The sequence below is a fragment of the Styela clava genome, chromosome 2 (assembly GCF_964204865.1).
Source record: "Styela clava chromosome 2, kaStyClav1.hap1.2, whole genome shotgun sequence".
NCBI classification, from domain to species: domain Eukaryota; kingdom Metazoa; phylum Chordata; class Ascidiacea; order Stolidobranchia; family Styelidae; genus Styela; species Styela clava.
Genome location: NC_135251.1, coordinates 20536244 through 20550748, shown reverse-complemented (window position 1 = coordinate 20550748; position 14505 = coordinate 20536244). Strand labels below are relative to the sequence as shown.

At 33.8% G+C, this 14505-nt stretch overlaps 4 protein-coding genes across 5 annotated transcripts; all 4 read right to left on the bottom strand.

Moving 5' to 3' along the window:
- Window positions 1–600: 600 nt before the first annotated feature.
- LOC120335616 (HAUS augmin-like complex subunit 3) lies at window positions 601–9004 on the bottom strand. The gene is made up of 13 exons (XM_039403148.2): window positions 8866–9004; window positions 8129–8297; window positions 7501–7703; window positions 6979–7038; window positions 6415–6528; window positions 5548–5690; window positions 4738–4872; window positions 4352–4535; window positions 3239–3396; window positions 2588–2682; window positions 1757–1919; window positions 1079–1250; window positions 601–888 (listed from the first exon to the last, which is right to left on the bottom strand). Exons 1-13 carry the CDS (start codon window positions 8977–8979, stop codon window positions 772–774), a joined length of 1827 nt encoding a protein of 608 aa, XP_039259082.2. The 5' UTR covers window positions 8980–9004; the 3' UTR covers window positions 601–771.
- On the bottom strand, window positions 9004–11574 carry LOC120335618 (leucine-rich repeat-containing protein 42-like). The gene has a single exon (XM_039403152.2). It carries the CDS (start codon window positions 10972–10974, stop codon window positions 9574–9576), a length of 1401 nt encoding a protein of 466 aa, XP_039259086.2. The 5' UTR covers window positions 10975–11574; the 3' UTR covers window positions 9004–9573.
- Window positions 11575–11967, bottom strand: LOC120335391 (DNA polymerase epsilon subunit 3-like). The gene has a single exon (XM_039402888.2). It carries the CDS (start codon window positions 11965–11967, stop codon window positions 11575–11577), a length of 393 nt encoding a protein of 130 aa, XP_039258822.1.
- Window positions 11855–14069, bottom strand: LOC120335617 (renalase-like). Of its 2 annotated transcripts, XM_039403151.2 has the most exons (3): window positions 13323–14069; window positions 12465–12784; window positions 11855–11997 (listed from the first exon to the last, which is right to left on the bottom strand). In XM_039403151.2, the coding sequence occupies exons 1-3, from the start codon at window positions 14048–14050 to the stop codon at window positions 11990–11992; spliced, it is 1056 nt and encodes a 351-aa protein (XP_039259085.2). In that variant the 5' UTR covers window positions 14051–14069; the 3' UTR covers window positions 11855–11989. The 2 variants fall into 2 exon arrangements, with proteins under 2 accessions (XP_039259085.2, XP_039259084.2); XM_039403150.2 differs by lacking the exon at window positions 11855–11997 and having other exon boundaries at window positions 12005–12784.
- Window positions 14070–14505: the final 436 nt, after the last annotated feature.

Genomic DNA, 14505 nt, shown 5'->3' with positions numbered 1-14505 from the left:
TTCAAGTTTGCCTAATTCCATACAACCAGGGCGGGATTAATCATTAAGCAAAATGGGCATGTGCTTGAGGCACCAAAGGAAAGGGGCTATCACCGAACAATGGCGATTCAGTGTTTACTGAAATAAATCGTGTTGGTCTGACGACTCTTACTGTTTTACGTAACAAACGTACGGCACGGAACATTCATAACAGTGTTGAAGTTATGGTGAAACGCTATTTAAACGTATAACTACCGACGCTTTTTAACATCATTGAAGGTTTGGCGAAATACTAAACATTTAACTAATGCTACTTAAAACCCGGCCCTGTATACAACACAAACAATAAACTTTGCTGCGTCTTTGGAGCACCTATTTCAAGTAAACAATGTCATATTCTCATAGCCAAAGACTTAAATATTTAAAGTTTCACAACTCCATATACTTCAGGCTATCATAATCGGAACGCCACCAAGTTTTCCCATGAACAACTCATCAATAGCTATAAAATAAATAGATGTTTCGAAAAACTCGACACTGTGGATCTTGTGCAAATTGCAAAATCTGCCCAGCCAAATTTAGGTCTCTATGCACTGTTCGTTTGCAAATAAGAAAACTTCGCAATTGAAAAGTCGTTTTTATTTGCAAAAAATATAAGGAATACAATATTATATGTAAAATTTTGAGAAAAATGAAAAACTGAAACGAATATTATTTTTGAAAACAGACAATGATTGAAATTTTACTAAACAAAACCGTAATAAATTGCAAGAAGAGCAAACCGAATGATTATCAATCCTCCACGTCCAACTTGGGTAATTTGCTTGGGTTCAAGTGGAAATCTATCCACAAAGTACGCATTTTGGCTGCTCTTTCATTGTATTGCAAGAAGTTTTTCTTCTGATCAATCTAAAACAATTCAGAAAATAGAACCGCAATGAAGACATGCATCAAAAGCTGCATTCCGACAATGGATAGCATATTGCTATGTTAAAGATGAACAAAGGGATGAAATTCAACTTATTTTATACTTCATTGGTGCTAATAATTTTTCCAGAGCATTGCGATTAAAGAAAAATGCTAGAAACTGAATGCATACCTCTTTTGTGCAACGTGTAACTATTCCTGACAAGTTCTGAAATTCACTTTGTATATGATTTGTCATTTCAGTGACCTCATCCGGAGTAAGAACCACATTATCATGATCACCACTATCATGCTGGCTGTTCTGTGTTTGTAGCAAACTCTTGCAATTTGACATCGCGTCAGACCTTAGAAATATGTTTAAGATTAGGTGTTATACTACAATAAGATGACTAATGTTACAAAATAAAAGCGAATTTCATCTCATTCGCCTGGTTCAGTACGATTGGAAAATTAATATATGGAAATTTTTAGGGCAAACTCTCTGGTACAATAGTTATAAAGAATGACTTCATTTCATAACCACCACCCTTAAATATACATTTGACTCAATTTTTGGCATTGGTAGACCAGGTGGTTCTATCTATAAATTGATCAATCAATAAATTGCTCAGATCGGGGTTTTGTCCATACATAAGGCACAACCCCTTCTGTTAATGATTTTAAGAGTGAGCAATAAAGCTTTGATCCAAACATTAGGCTTATAAAGGACACGATCAAGTTTTTAGAAGAAAAAAACGTATTAAAGAGTGCCTGCCCTTATGGTCCACAAAATATGGTAAATTGTGCAAGCTATGTCCTATTAAATTATTGTACAAAAAAAAAACTATGTTCAAGACCTGCAACAACTCACATATCATTCAAAACAACCTCTTCTGGATGAGAACCGGGAGACATATTGGAAACTTTTCGTAAATCATTGAGGCATTTATACAAATTATGAGAAGCATCTGACAAAGTATTGAAAGGATGAAATATGGTGGAATCAGGATCAATTGAACCAGCTTCTTCAATACCTGAATGTATTTATATAAAAATTAAAAACAAGACAACCTTCACTACCAATTTCATGAGCGTATGAGGGCGACTGTGGAACAAGAAAATTGACTCTTGATTAACAATAAACAAATTTGCAATTTTTGCCAAATTTCAGATTTGATGGTGACTTCCACACTTATAGAAATTTTGCTCAAAATTTTGACATGCCAACTCTGGTAAATGCAGATATACGAGTGTAGTTCCAACAAGAAAACAGAGCTGAACCCTTGTCTCTACAATCTTGGGAGCTTGACCAAATGAACTTTAATCTTCACTGGGTATACTCATAAGTTACATCATAGAATTGTGTAATATTTTGTCAGGATTTATATTTTACCTATGCTGATTATAATGACTTTGTCAAACTGCTACCTGCGCTAATTCCCGGAAATCCCACCCCTACATAAAGGATACAACAATAATGAGAAATGTGACAAATTCTCTTTAGGAATATAGGAAAATGAAAAAGGAGAAAAACCTCTGGTCTAAGAAAAGAAATACTGTTTATATGCATATAAAAGTTATACAGGAAAAAACTTTTAAGCTCGAGCTCCCTTACAGTTATGTGTGATTTTGGACCCAAATATGTGAACCTTGATGACAAGTTTGATTACATTACAACAGCAAAATAATGTACTCAACCTACCTAACATTTTGTGAGTTGAAATTGCTAACTTATCATTTTCATTGAAAACGCTCTTAGTTGTTGTATCTACCTTTCCTTGCTGATTTTTTTCAAACCTGTGACAACAAAAAAAAACACGACAAGCTTGATAAAAAAGGTCCAGAAATATAAAAAGAATTTTTTTTCAAAAAGCTCTGTAAGTCAAAGTGCATGCACGGCAAGTCATTTCAGAAGGAACGAAGGAATTCTTGTTGAATCCATCCCTCTGGCCCACATGGGGGTCACAGAGATGGTGTCTCTGGGGACCACAAGCAAATGTCCTTACCACATACCCTCGGTATGACTACATTAATAAGACTGTCATTTGTTTATTTTTTTGCTTTCATTTCTGACTTTTTATTTTTAAACATGATGCATAAAATAACTGATGGGAACAAGTTTACCGCAGAACTAGGTATTTTTATTGAAAAGCAAGGAACTACAAATGTTACGAGTTACCACTGATAGAGACAATGATGATTTATAATATAGAGGAAATAAGTGAGACCTAATATAGCTCAAAGGATCACCTATTAATAATTCGAAAAAACAGAACAATTTAAGAGCAGTTAACAAATAGTTAAAGCTATAAATCAGTAATATTGCAAGGATATTTGTATCATATGTTCATACCATTCAGATTCAGCCATTCCTTCATTTAACATAGCCTGCAAATGATTGAGAACAACATCAACCTGTTCTCCAGTTTTCTCATGTCCTACTTCCTCAACCAACAATAATTTCCAAAGTAGATCTAATCTAGCTTGCTGTTGTTGTAAAAGTGATATTACCTGTGTAGATAATAGAAAAGCAATGTTGAACTATGCATGGATGAAACATGGATCCTTCTTACTTAATCGACAGGCTGAGTGCTTAGTGAATAAAATATGTTGGGTACAGTATTAGTAATATATTCTAAATATTTCCTAAAAACTTTTGTTTAGGTTCAATTAAATTTCAGTATTTTGAAAATATAGACTATGTTCATCTTATTTTAGTCAACAATGGATTAGCAGTTATAAAAGGTCGAGGCGATATAAAAGGTCAAGTAAGAGTGAAATGTTTGTATTATTACGCTAAATCATGCAATGACCAGACCAGATCACATTAGTGGGAGTAATCATCACCACAATCAGTCACAAAAGACTCTACAGCATGGATTTGCTGCCCCCTAGAACATGCTGCCTGGGGCAGCTGCCCCATATAGCCCCTACCCCCATCAGGGTGTAATAAATTGGGTAAGCAATGCCAAACCAGAAAGATTCCGGTGCTTCCAAGTAATGATAGCTCATTACATATCAGTATCAGCTGGGGCCTCATTCAAAGCAAAGGCGTGAATATATGTTGTATAAAAAAATGGGTGCTCCAGAAGTATGCGCACCAAGATGTCGCACAAACTGAATCCTAACCGGCACCCACATACTATGTTCATGTTGTGCGCCATCTTGGTGCGCATACTTCTGGAGGTCCAAAATATGTCTGCCCGCGCTATCCCTTTCAGTTAATTTTTTAGACAAGACCACATCAAACAATCTTGGTAATTTTCTAACTTTGCCCTAAACTGTTATTTGGATATCAGATGATGTATATCCCAATTTCACTAAATTATGGAGGTGAGAAGCAACTCGTGCAAGTATGAAAATACATTGACACTAAAAATACTTTTTCTTCTAAATGAAGAAAAATTTAAGAATGTTAGCCCATTGACTGAAGCAGCGAACCATAGACTAATTAATAGCAGTTCACCTTTTGCTGTTTTTCTATGAAATATTGTTGTCGAATCCATTTTCTCCGATAATCTCCTGTTAATAAATGAGTGGTTTGTAAAGGAGTTCCCTCCGATATTAGGTTTGGAATTTGAACATGAGAAAGCTTGTGAACTTCTTCCTTTACTTCTTTTGTTTTACTCACGGTCTCATCAATGGATTCTCTATAAAGAAAATTAGAAAATTTATAGAGCATTTTTGTCGTCCTACAACTAGAAATGGCGCAGAAGTCACTTTATTTCTTTTGTTTTACTCAGTCTCATCAATGGATTTCCTATATCGAAAATTACAAATTTCTGGGGCACACTTGTCCCACATCTAGAAATGGAGCAAAAGCCACTGTAATTATATATGATGGTACCATACCTAAGATCTTCAGCAGTAATTTGAGGATGATTTTGTTGTATCTCAGTTCGTTTCTGATGAAGAAATGACAGTGCAGTTTGAGCAGCTGATTCTTGTGCTTGAACAGATATTAATTTCTTTTCACGATCCGGATATCTGCGAGAGATGCAAAATAGAGTTTTTTATTCGAATAAACTGTATACATTGTGTTCAATCATCTGCTTGTAGTGGGCTTGGTGGCCTTGTGGTAAAAGCGTTGGGCTTAACCATAATGGTGTCGCAAGTTAAAATCTTGGGTTCAAATCCCATGCCCACCACTTCATCCAGGGGGGTAATGAATTGGGTAGATAATAGATATCCTGGTTAGCAAAAAGCTTATACATTTTCAGTTAACTATCAATTTAATTTCCATTCATTCAATTTTTCGTAAAAATACCATTTCTGAATGTAATTTTAAATTTTAATTAAAACAATGACTATCAATTTAATTTCCATTTATTCAATTTTTCGTAAAAATACTATTTCTGAATGTAATTTCAAATTTTAATTAAAACAATGACTATTAATTTAATTTCCATTTATTCAATTTTTCGTAAAAATACCATTTCTGAATGTAATTTTAAATTTTAATCAAAACAATGACTATTACGGTAATTTAATTTCCATTTATTCAATTTTTCGTAAAAGTACCATTTCGTAATGTAATTTAAAATTTTAATTAAAACAATGACTATCAATTTAATTTCCATTTATTCAATTTTTCATTAGAATATCATTTCGTAATGTAATTTAAAATTTTAATTAAAACAATATGGGAAAAACACCTCTCACCCATGTCTTGCTCTTCTCACTGCATTAGCAATTGTATGTTTAATTTCTTCACTCTCACTTGCAAATAAATTTTCATCATTGAGAGAATGAAGTTTATGACAATTTTCTTGTTCATTCAAATCTTCAGCAATTGTTTGTGATATCTTAAAATAAATAACTATAAATTGACAATACCCAAATTGTGCAGCAGCAAAAAATAAAAAATAAAACAATATGATTATTGGAATCAAATATCTGAAAAATGCAGACAAAAATTGATGAATGATGTAAAACAATGATTGAAAAAATGTGGTAATGTGTATGTAAATTATCTATTCTGATTTATTCTAAAATTTGGTTGCATCTCTGGATAATCAGTATTTAATTTTTTCACCATACAGAAAATACACTTTATGCAAACAAAATAGTGAAGGATTTTGAATATGGTATTTTAGCTTGAAGGGAGGGATGAGAAACCAATACTGGTTAACGAGCAGCAACACTCACATATTTGGTAACTTTTCATCTAAATTATCTAATTCTGGGTTATTCTCAAATTTTGCTACGTCTAACATTGAATCACTGTGGTAAATACTTTATTTCACGGGCCATAGTGCGCACTGGTCATAAGACACACTGTCAACAAATTGCTTAGATTGGGTTTTCATTCATACATGACGTGCATCGGGTACTGGTACTGAATTTTCTTGTAGGTATTGTAGGCAATGAAGCATACAGTACTACCTGATGTCCTGATCTAAACATTAAGGGCACAAGCTTACAAGACGATTGAGATGATTCAAAGTGCACTTTAGGGTTCATAAAATATGGTACACAATGTCAATAAAAATAGAAAAACTACCACTACTGTGCTCGTCATCATCATACCTCAAAAAATTGTTTTTTCACAAAGTTTGTCAGCTGAGAATTATATTTCTCTTCTGCAATTATCAAGTCTTGCAAATCAACTTGTGAGAGAAGATAACTTTTCCCATCAACTTTCTGAAAACGTGAACATTTATCTAAATACCATAGAACAGTGGTTCCCAACAATGGGGGTCCATGGACCCCTCGGGGCCCACAGTTGGATTTTGAGAAATATAAGAGCTTTGTATGCAAAATGTAAAAACCAAATAGCAAAAAAAAAATACTAGCCATTCGCCACTGCGAAAGATGGCGAATCAAGGACAATTTCATAAACTCAAAATCTAATTTACATGAACGAACGGGTCATTTTCCTCAAAGAATTATTCATAGTGTTATTCAATCAAGTGAATTGATGTCTGACACTATTTTATTCATGCCACTTGTACGTAAAAATATCAATTGATTTTGAAAGAGACCCGCAAACTTAAGGCAAACCATCAAATACGTCCATGGCATGAGACGGCTGGGTTACCATTATTCATAAAAGATATTTAATAATCTAAACATTGAATATCATATTCTTACCTCAACTATACCACATAAACTTTGAAAAGTAGCGTCAAGACTATTCACTGTTTCTGAAATCTGTAAGAAGATAAGTGAAGATAACTATACAAATAAGATCATTTTAGCAGTGTGTGATAAATTTTAGTTTCACTACAGTATTTTACGGACCGCAAGGCGCATTTTGAATATTCTTTTCAAAAAAAATGGATCATGAGACATATAAGCCAGTGCGCCAGTGTAAGGAGCAGGTAATGCTTCATTGCCCACACTTAAAACTAGTGAAGTGTACTATCATTTAATAAACAAATCGCCGTTTTACGTTTTCTTTGAACAAAATACAATAACTGTGAAAATTATTGAGCTTTTTGTTTAATGAGCTTTGTATGGTAAACCGACACTCTGCAATAACTGTTGAGTATGAACAAAACCCCAACCTAAGCAGTTTATTAACTGTGCGCCTTTTAACCCAGTGCACCCCATGGTCTGTTAAATACAGTATTTACATTTTATTAAAAAACATTAAGAACAATTAACAAGTACCTGCTCACTGGTTGATATATTTTCATTTTTGTCATCTCGAAGTGTCTGAGCGGATTGTTTCTTCAAACTTAAATTTCCATCTAAGCGTTTTTGTTGTTGTTTTTTCATTTCATTCATTTGTGCTAACTCGTATTCTAATCTCTTTTTCTTCAGTCTGGCATTCTTCATTTTAAGCTCCAATTCCTTATTTTGAGCAATGTAAGCTAAATTGAATACAAAATGAGTCTGCTGAGATTGTAGTATCGAATAAATACAACAAAAAATCATGGACTTAGCTCCCCTTTTTGGAATGTTAAAAAGGGGCATTTTTTCATATCATACATAGCAATTTTTCGGAGCTTGAAAGGCTTTTGGACCCTCAAGACGCTTGAAAACCTAGGTTTTCCGGCTGGACCACTAGTTGTTACGATCTAACTTCGAAATTAGAAATTTCAGTATATTTTAAATTATTTTTTCAATCCTTAACTGCCTTTATTCGAATGTAACCACTTCGAAATGTATTCAAATTTCCCATCGGCTTCGTAAATTCCTCTGTAAAAATACTGCATCAAAGTAAATTTTTCCAATCTTTCAGTGACGGAGATATAAAACACAACCTAAAAAAAGTGTAAAATCAACTGTAAACTACCTGCGTTTAATTCTTCATGTTGATTAATCGCTTTCTGCAATTCATCACCAACTTTTGTCCTTCCTTGGGTCTTGATTATATTATATTGTTCTAGCTCCGTCGGTGTAAGTATATTATCTTTAGTAACAGTTTGAATAAACTCTGACAGGAAAGGTCCAGTAGCCGGGTTCTAAGAAAAGAAATAAGAATCATCATTTAAGCGGTCATACCGGTCATCATTGACCGGTATATCTTAGGACCAGAGGTCACACAAATGAATCAGGGCTGGGGAACTGGTTTAAACTCGCAATGGCTGCAGCTCCAGTATATTCAAACAGTGGCTCAAACTTCAAACCTCGAATCTCTATAGCCATCGTGGTTTGGGCATGACCACCTCGACTACCATGGTACATCAGCCCAAAAGCAAATTCTCGGAATAGGAATGATGATATCATATATATAAATTAAACCTTAAAATATGCAAATTTAAATTTGAAATTAATATTAGAAAATGAATTTGAAAAAAAAAGGTAGATCCGATTATTTGTAGAATTACAAGAAAATCATTGATACGAATGAATAATTACGTTAGCTAAGATCATTAAATTTGGTAGCTCAGGCTCTCTATCTATTATAGTACAATTAGCTCCAGTTCCTGCTTTAACATAATGCCTCGGCTTCTCCGACCCTGAAATTAATACCAAGGAAACAAAAACGAGCTTCATTCCTATTAATTCAACGTAATCTATATTTCTCACCTCAAGCAATCGTTGTATTTTGGCTGAAGATATCTTGACAGAATCCTCAAATCTGAGATCTTCAGTAAGTAACTTGAAAAATGCTTTCACTTTTGTATCTGTACTTTGTGCCATCGTTAATTGAAGCTAAATTAAAAATCTAAAAAATGTTGTTGTTGTAACATATATCTTATATGGTTATTATTTTCATTCAAAACAAAAGCAACTATTCAAAAAGCGAAGTAACCCCATTGTGGGGCTTACGAATGAACAGTGTACTCAGTAGCACTCATCACCATATGCCTGGAAAAAATGAAAGAATTTTCTAATACCAAAGGTTGACATAAATTAATCTCTTGATGTACGTATCCATATCATTGTCCCTTTTTTCAGAGAAATTTGCTCAGCCAGGTTTACACAAACCCACTTAGAAATAGAGGGAATGGATCTCAAAGCAAAAAGAGGAATTATAGTGCAGAATGGCACACTGCGACACTGGTGAATACCGATTGGTGCAGGACTCAAAGTAATTCATGTCAATCAAAATGATCAAGAAAACAGCTACGAGGTAGTGAATTTCATATAACTCAGGTTCGTTCAAAAAACTTTGAGCAAATTTTTTTTGTCTAGTAAGTACACTGACTGTAAACGGGTGAGACTGAGTAAAAAATAATCAGGATGACAGAACAGAAGCAGAGTGGGTATTTGACAGTCACTGAAATCTAAATGTTATCCATAGAGTTTCAACAGATCCTGATCTTCAGTAGGAGTGTTTGATAGATGTTTGTCAAATTCTTCAAATTTAGCTCTTTTTGATTTCGCTAAATTTATACTAGCAATATCTTCAATAACAAATTTTCTCTTTTTGGTAATTATTAATGGTCTCGGGGAAGATCTATATTCACACAAACAAAGTAGAATTGAAGGTTCCCTGTCATTCATAACTGACGTAGTTTGAACAGAATGTTGTAAAGGACAATTATTCGTTTTTATAGTTTTGTAAAAACCACTAAAATTTTCTTTCATTTTTTTCATCTTTACAAGTCTTTCTTTCTCAGCAATATCAAAATTTGAGAGCCATTTATCAAATAATTTACATCCCCATCCTTCAATATTCTTATTGCCAAATTTGTTTAAATTGAGGCCTTTGATATGATTTGCACCATTTTTGCATCGCATTGAAAACTTTCCAAACTTGCTGGTTTTAACAGTTTTAACACTCGATGATATTAATAGTGCCTCCAAAGATGGTAAAAGACCCAAATTAAACAAAGATGAAGCACTAATTTTCTTATTATCAGATAAGTTTAAATATTGTAGATTATTGAGACCTTGTTGATTTCTCCTGCGTAATTGAAGTAAATTATTGATACCAATATCACCAATTACATTTCCATCAAGACACAGACACTCTAGCTGTGGTAATTTACCCAACTCAAACAAAATTTCATGTGAATCGCCGATGCCACAGTTTGACAGTCTCACAGAGTGAAGATAAGATAAAAATAGCGAAATTTCATCAATATGTTGTGCCAAGAACATCGTCTGTCCACTTAAATTCAGTCTTTGAAACATCTCATTACCATATGCGTCCATGAAAATACTCAATCTAAGTTTGGTAACATCAAATTCTTTGTTGGTAAATCGATCACTCTCCAAAGCTTCATCAAATATCTGTTCACCAATCAATGAAGGCAAACCATAGAAAGAATCTACATGGTCTAAATTATTGACAATCAATGCCATGCAAATTTCATATAAAGTTTGTACATCGCTTTGACAATCTTTATTATTTCTTTGATTTTCTCTTTGGAGCTTAGCATTCTTCTTGATAGCAAGATGTCTTGTTCCTAAGAGTTGTTGATGATATTTAACTCCGATTTCATCAGAGGTATATGCTACATGTTTCAAAGATTGAATACCAGAACGAGATCTGAAGTATATCTTACCTTCCATTATATTTGAACAATCTCTATGAAATAATCTAAAAAAGGTGAGAAAAAAACTTTTCAAGTAAATTGTATATCGATCAACATTATTTACTGGTATTGATAAAAAGGCAGTAGGTGCAATAATTGCTTCAGGGCAGTGTGACGAAATGAGAAAGGTGGGCAGGTTTGCAACATACATACTACCAATATAATATAGTTTGATCGAACATAACAAGGATGGTCAGAAAAATTCACTTTTCAAATACACATTAAAATATCTTTTCAAATATTAAATGTATACATAATTGTGTCACGTTCAACGAAGAACACATTAGGAGAAAATTTGGAAGTACGCAATAGTAAGGATAAAGAGTATTTAAACATCAAAAGTTTGAGGACTTCCAATACCCAAACGATAATTTTTGGAGAACTGGAAATACTAAATATAATTAATTTGAAAAATGGATTCGGACATCCCTGTTATAAACAAACAAAATCAAAGTATAATAACAAGATAGTACATTTATCACATAAATGAACTTGTAGTTTACAATTGGGAGTCATTCTACAAAAACTAATTTGTTAGTTATTGATACCAGGATGCACAGTCACTAAATCAGAATATAATTTTATTCTCCTAGGCACTCTCACGTTGTAGAATTGGGATTTTCTGATGAGTTTGCAGGCGCACCACATGGCTGGAAACTAAAACAAGATCTCACTCAAGTCTGCAAGTCTCCGAGAATAACTGGAATCAAGTTTAATGCGCCAGAAATTTGAGTACTATTATAATAAAGAATTATTCAACAACAACAGTTTCAGTCACGGGTTCATTCTCTACATCTACAGATTGAGCTTCTTTTATTAATTTTTTCCTTTTTTCAGATGCTTCTTTCTTTTCCTTCTGTTCGGCCTTGAATGCATCAAGACTTTGTTTTAAGCTTGGTATAAAGCCTTCAAAATCCATTTCTTCAACTGCTGATAGGACATCAATGTCTTTCAAAGTTTTACGCTTTTGTTGCATTGCAGAGTTATTAGCACAAGAAGTACAATAAAGAACAAAAACACTGGCTGCTTTTGATATTGCTGCTCTTGCTTCTTTTGAAACGATCACTCCTTCAGGAAGAGCTTCTTTCATGATTCTCGCTATGACTGCATTAGGAAGGTTCAAATCTTCTGGTTTTTCAGCCATTTTTGTTAAATTATTTATAGCGCTATATCCCTGAAAATGGGAAAATTTGTGATCAGTCATTATTAAGTTAACGAAAGATATGGTAAGTTTTTAGTGAAGTCACATAAAAGCATGAAACAGCAAAGCATAATAAGTGCACAAAATATTTGAAGAGCTAACCAGAAAGGGTTGTGCCTGTGGTTTTTATTAAACTTGGAGGAACCCTGTCTTTTATTGTCTAAATTGTATTAACTATAAATATAATAAGAGCGAACGAAATACTGTTAATCAAAATGAACTTTAGTGGAGAAAATAATAGTTGCAAATAGGTAATGTGAACTTGCGTAACCCCCGGGCTGTACTAGGGTTCTGCCAACTTCCGAGGAATCCCGATTAAAAAACCACTGGTCTGTACATGAATACCGTATCTTTCATGTAAAGGAAAAAGCACAGAAATGCACTTTTTATCTTAATTAAGTAATTGTAAATTTGCTTGTAAATAGGTTACAGTACACTACTTGAAAGCCATTTCGAAATTTCCTTTTCAACAACTATAGCAGATTGAACACATCCATCAAAGTTAGAGTGAGTAAAACCATCTCCTGCCAATACCAGCAAAGGTTTATTTCTTGGTACCAAGCATCCATAAGAAGATTCAGTTGCTTTGGTGACTTGAGAATATCTCCATTTGTGATATTTGACATAGGTAGGTTCTGGAAGATCAGGGATAATTTTTTTAAGTTCCTCAATGATGAGTGGGCCAACTTTTTCAGCGTCTTCTTCTAAATGTGATTTTCCAAATGGTGCAGAAGTATGAACAACAATAGATTGAGTTTTCCTTCAAAAATATAAATGCTAGTATTAAAAAGATTAACAAAAAATTGAAGCACAAAAGGATGACACCATAAAAAATAAGTTTACATGATAGTTGAATATAATCAAAGGTAGCATGAAAAACAAGACTTGTTTATGAAGCAAGACAAGAAAATGCATCCCTTGGGAGAAATGCAAATTTTAAATAAATATTGCACTAGAAAAATAGACCCAATCATACTCCAGAAATCATTTCCAAGTTATAAAAAAGATTTCATCACTGGGCCCCGACTTTATAAATTTATGTGTTAACTACATCTCTGAAAAAAATAGTTTGATTTAGTGATTTACGCACATAAAAACAGGGATGGCCAATTCAAATTCAATACTCGAATATCACCACAAAAACACTAAAATATTCCATACAAGATGTTTTTTGGACTTATTAATAAAAGCCATGTCATCCATAATTTAGAAACAATTGTATCACTCGCAGACTCTTGGCAACATCCATCACCGCATAAGCACATGAAAAAGCAATCAGAAATCATATTTTCTCTCACCTTTCGATTCCTCTTTTCTTTTGATCAACAGATATGAAACAGATAACTTCATTATCGACAACAAATTTAGCAACATAGGGGAGATCGATATTATAAGCACCAGGTTCATAGAACAACCCCACTGCAAATCTGGAGGAATAACTTGCCCCTTCAAGATCTGAAATTTGCTGCTTCTGCAAATTGTCTGTAATACCTTCAATTCCTAAAATCTGGGGTATAGGCATTGTCAGAAAAACTGCATCAAAGTGATCATGCTTTCCACTGGTTGTTGCAGCCTCCCATACATTCCAACTTGCTTCTTGGTCATCGCTAGTAAGTCTCAGACTGTCCAGTCTAACGTTAAAACAGGTTTCTACCAAAGATTTGGCAAAAAAATGTTTTGCCATCATATTTAAACCGCCACCACAAGTAAAATTCTCACTTATCCCTTCACGAAAACCATCAATTTTGCCTTCAAGGGGTTTCAGTATTCCAGATTCCAATAATTCATTATAAAAATATTTATGTTGTTCAATATACTTGGTATGCTGTTCAACATATTGGGCACCAAGTTCAGCAGAACAGTCTTCCATTTCAGATGGTCTTGACAAAGACATTCTTCCACCAACTCCGCGAGATTTTTCCCAAACAACAATCTGACATTGAAGTTGTGTTGGAAGGTGCCTTCGTAACATATGAGCACAAAGTGCACCAGTTAAACCTGCCCCAACAATTAATACTCGAACCATGATAATATTTGTATACTGTAATTGATAAAACAATTTGGTGATTACTGTAACTGTAAGTTGGTCAGATGTATATCTTGTAGTTGTATCATAGGGCAAAAGGTGATGATATACAGAGCAAGTATATCAGTATATTGAAGAATAATCTATCACATAATTCTGTCATTTGGTGGACGGATGAATATTAATAATTTAATATTTAAAACATAATGTCAGATGACATAAAGTAAAAAAAAAATGTGAATATGTGAAAAAAATGAACCCACCCCCACTAATATTTGCAAGTGCAGTTTTAAGTATTTTGTTGCGCCTGCAGCTTCCGCAAAACCATGGCGGTTTTTCCATACCATGGCCGCTACGGCCAAACCTATGGCGACTGACTTTTTAGCTGCCACAAACCAATGACAGGTTGCCGTTACCCCGGCAGCAAATTGAAAACCAATGGCAGGTAAAATTTT

Coding starts and splice junctions, on each gene's coding strand:
- LOC120335616 (XM_039403148.2), bottom strand. CDS start 8,979: ATGGCACAAAGTACAGATACAAAAGTGAAAGCATTTTTCAAGTTACTT. Junction 5,691..6,414: donor TGAAAAAACAATTTTTTGAG/GTATGATGATGA, acceptor ATTTATTTTAAG/ATATCACAAACAATTGCTGA. Junction 3,397..4,351: donor TCATAGAAAAACAGCAAAAG/GTGAACTGCTAT, acceptor TTATCTACACAG/GTAATATCACTTTTACAACA.
- LOC120335618 (XM_039403152.2), bottom strand. CDS start 10,974: ATGTATGTTGCAAACCTGCCCACCTTTCTCATTTCGTCACACTGCCCT.
- LOC120335391 (XM_039402888.2), bottom strand. CDS start 11,967: ATGGCTGAAAAACCAGAAGATTTGAACCTTCCTAATGCAGTCATAGCG.
- LOC120335617 (XM_039403150.2), bottom strand. CDS start 14,050: ATGGTTCGAGTATTAATTGTTGGGGCAGGTTTAACTGGTGCACTTTGT. Junction 12,785..13,322: donor AAGAAAAGAGGAATCGAAAG/GTGAGAGAAAAT, acceptor ATATTTTTGAAG/GAAAACTCAATCTATTGTTG.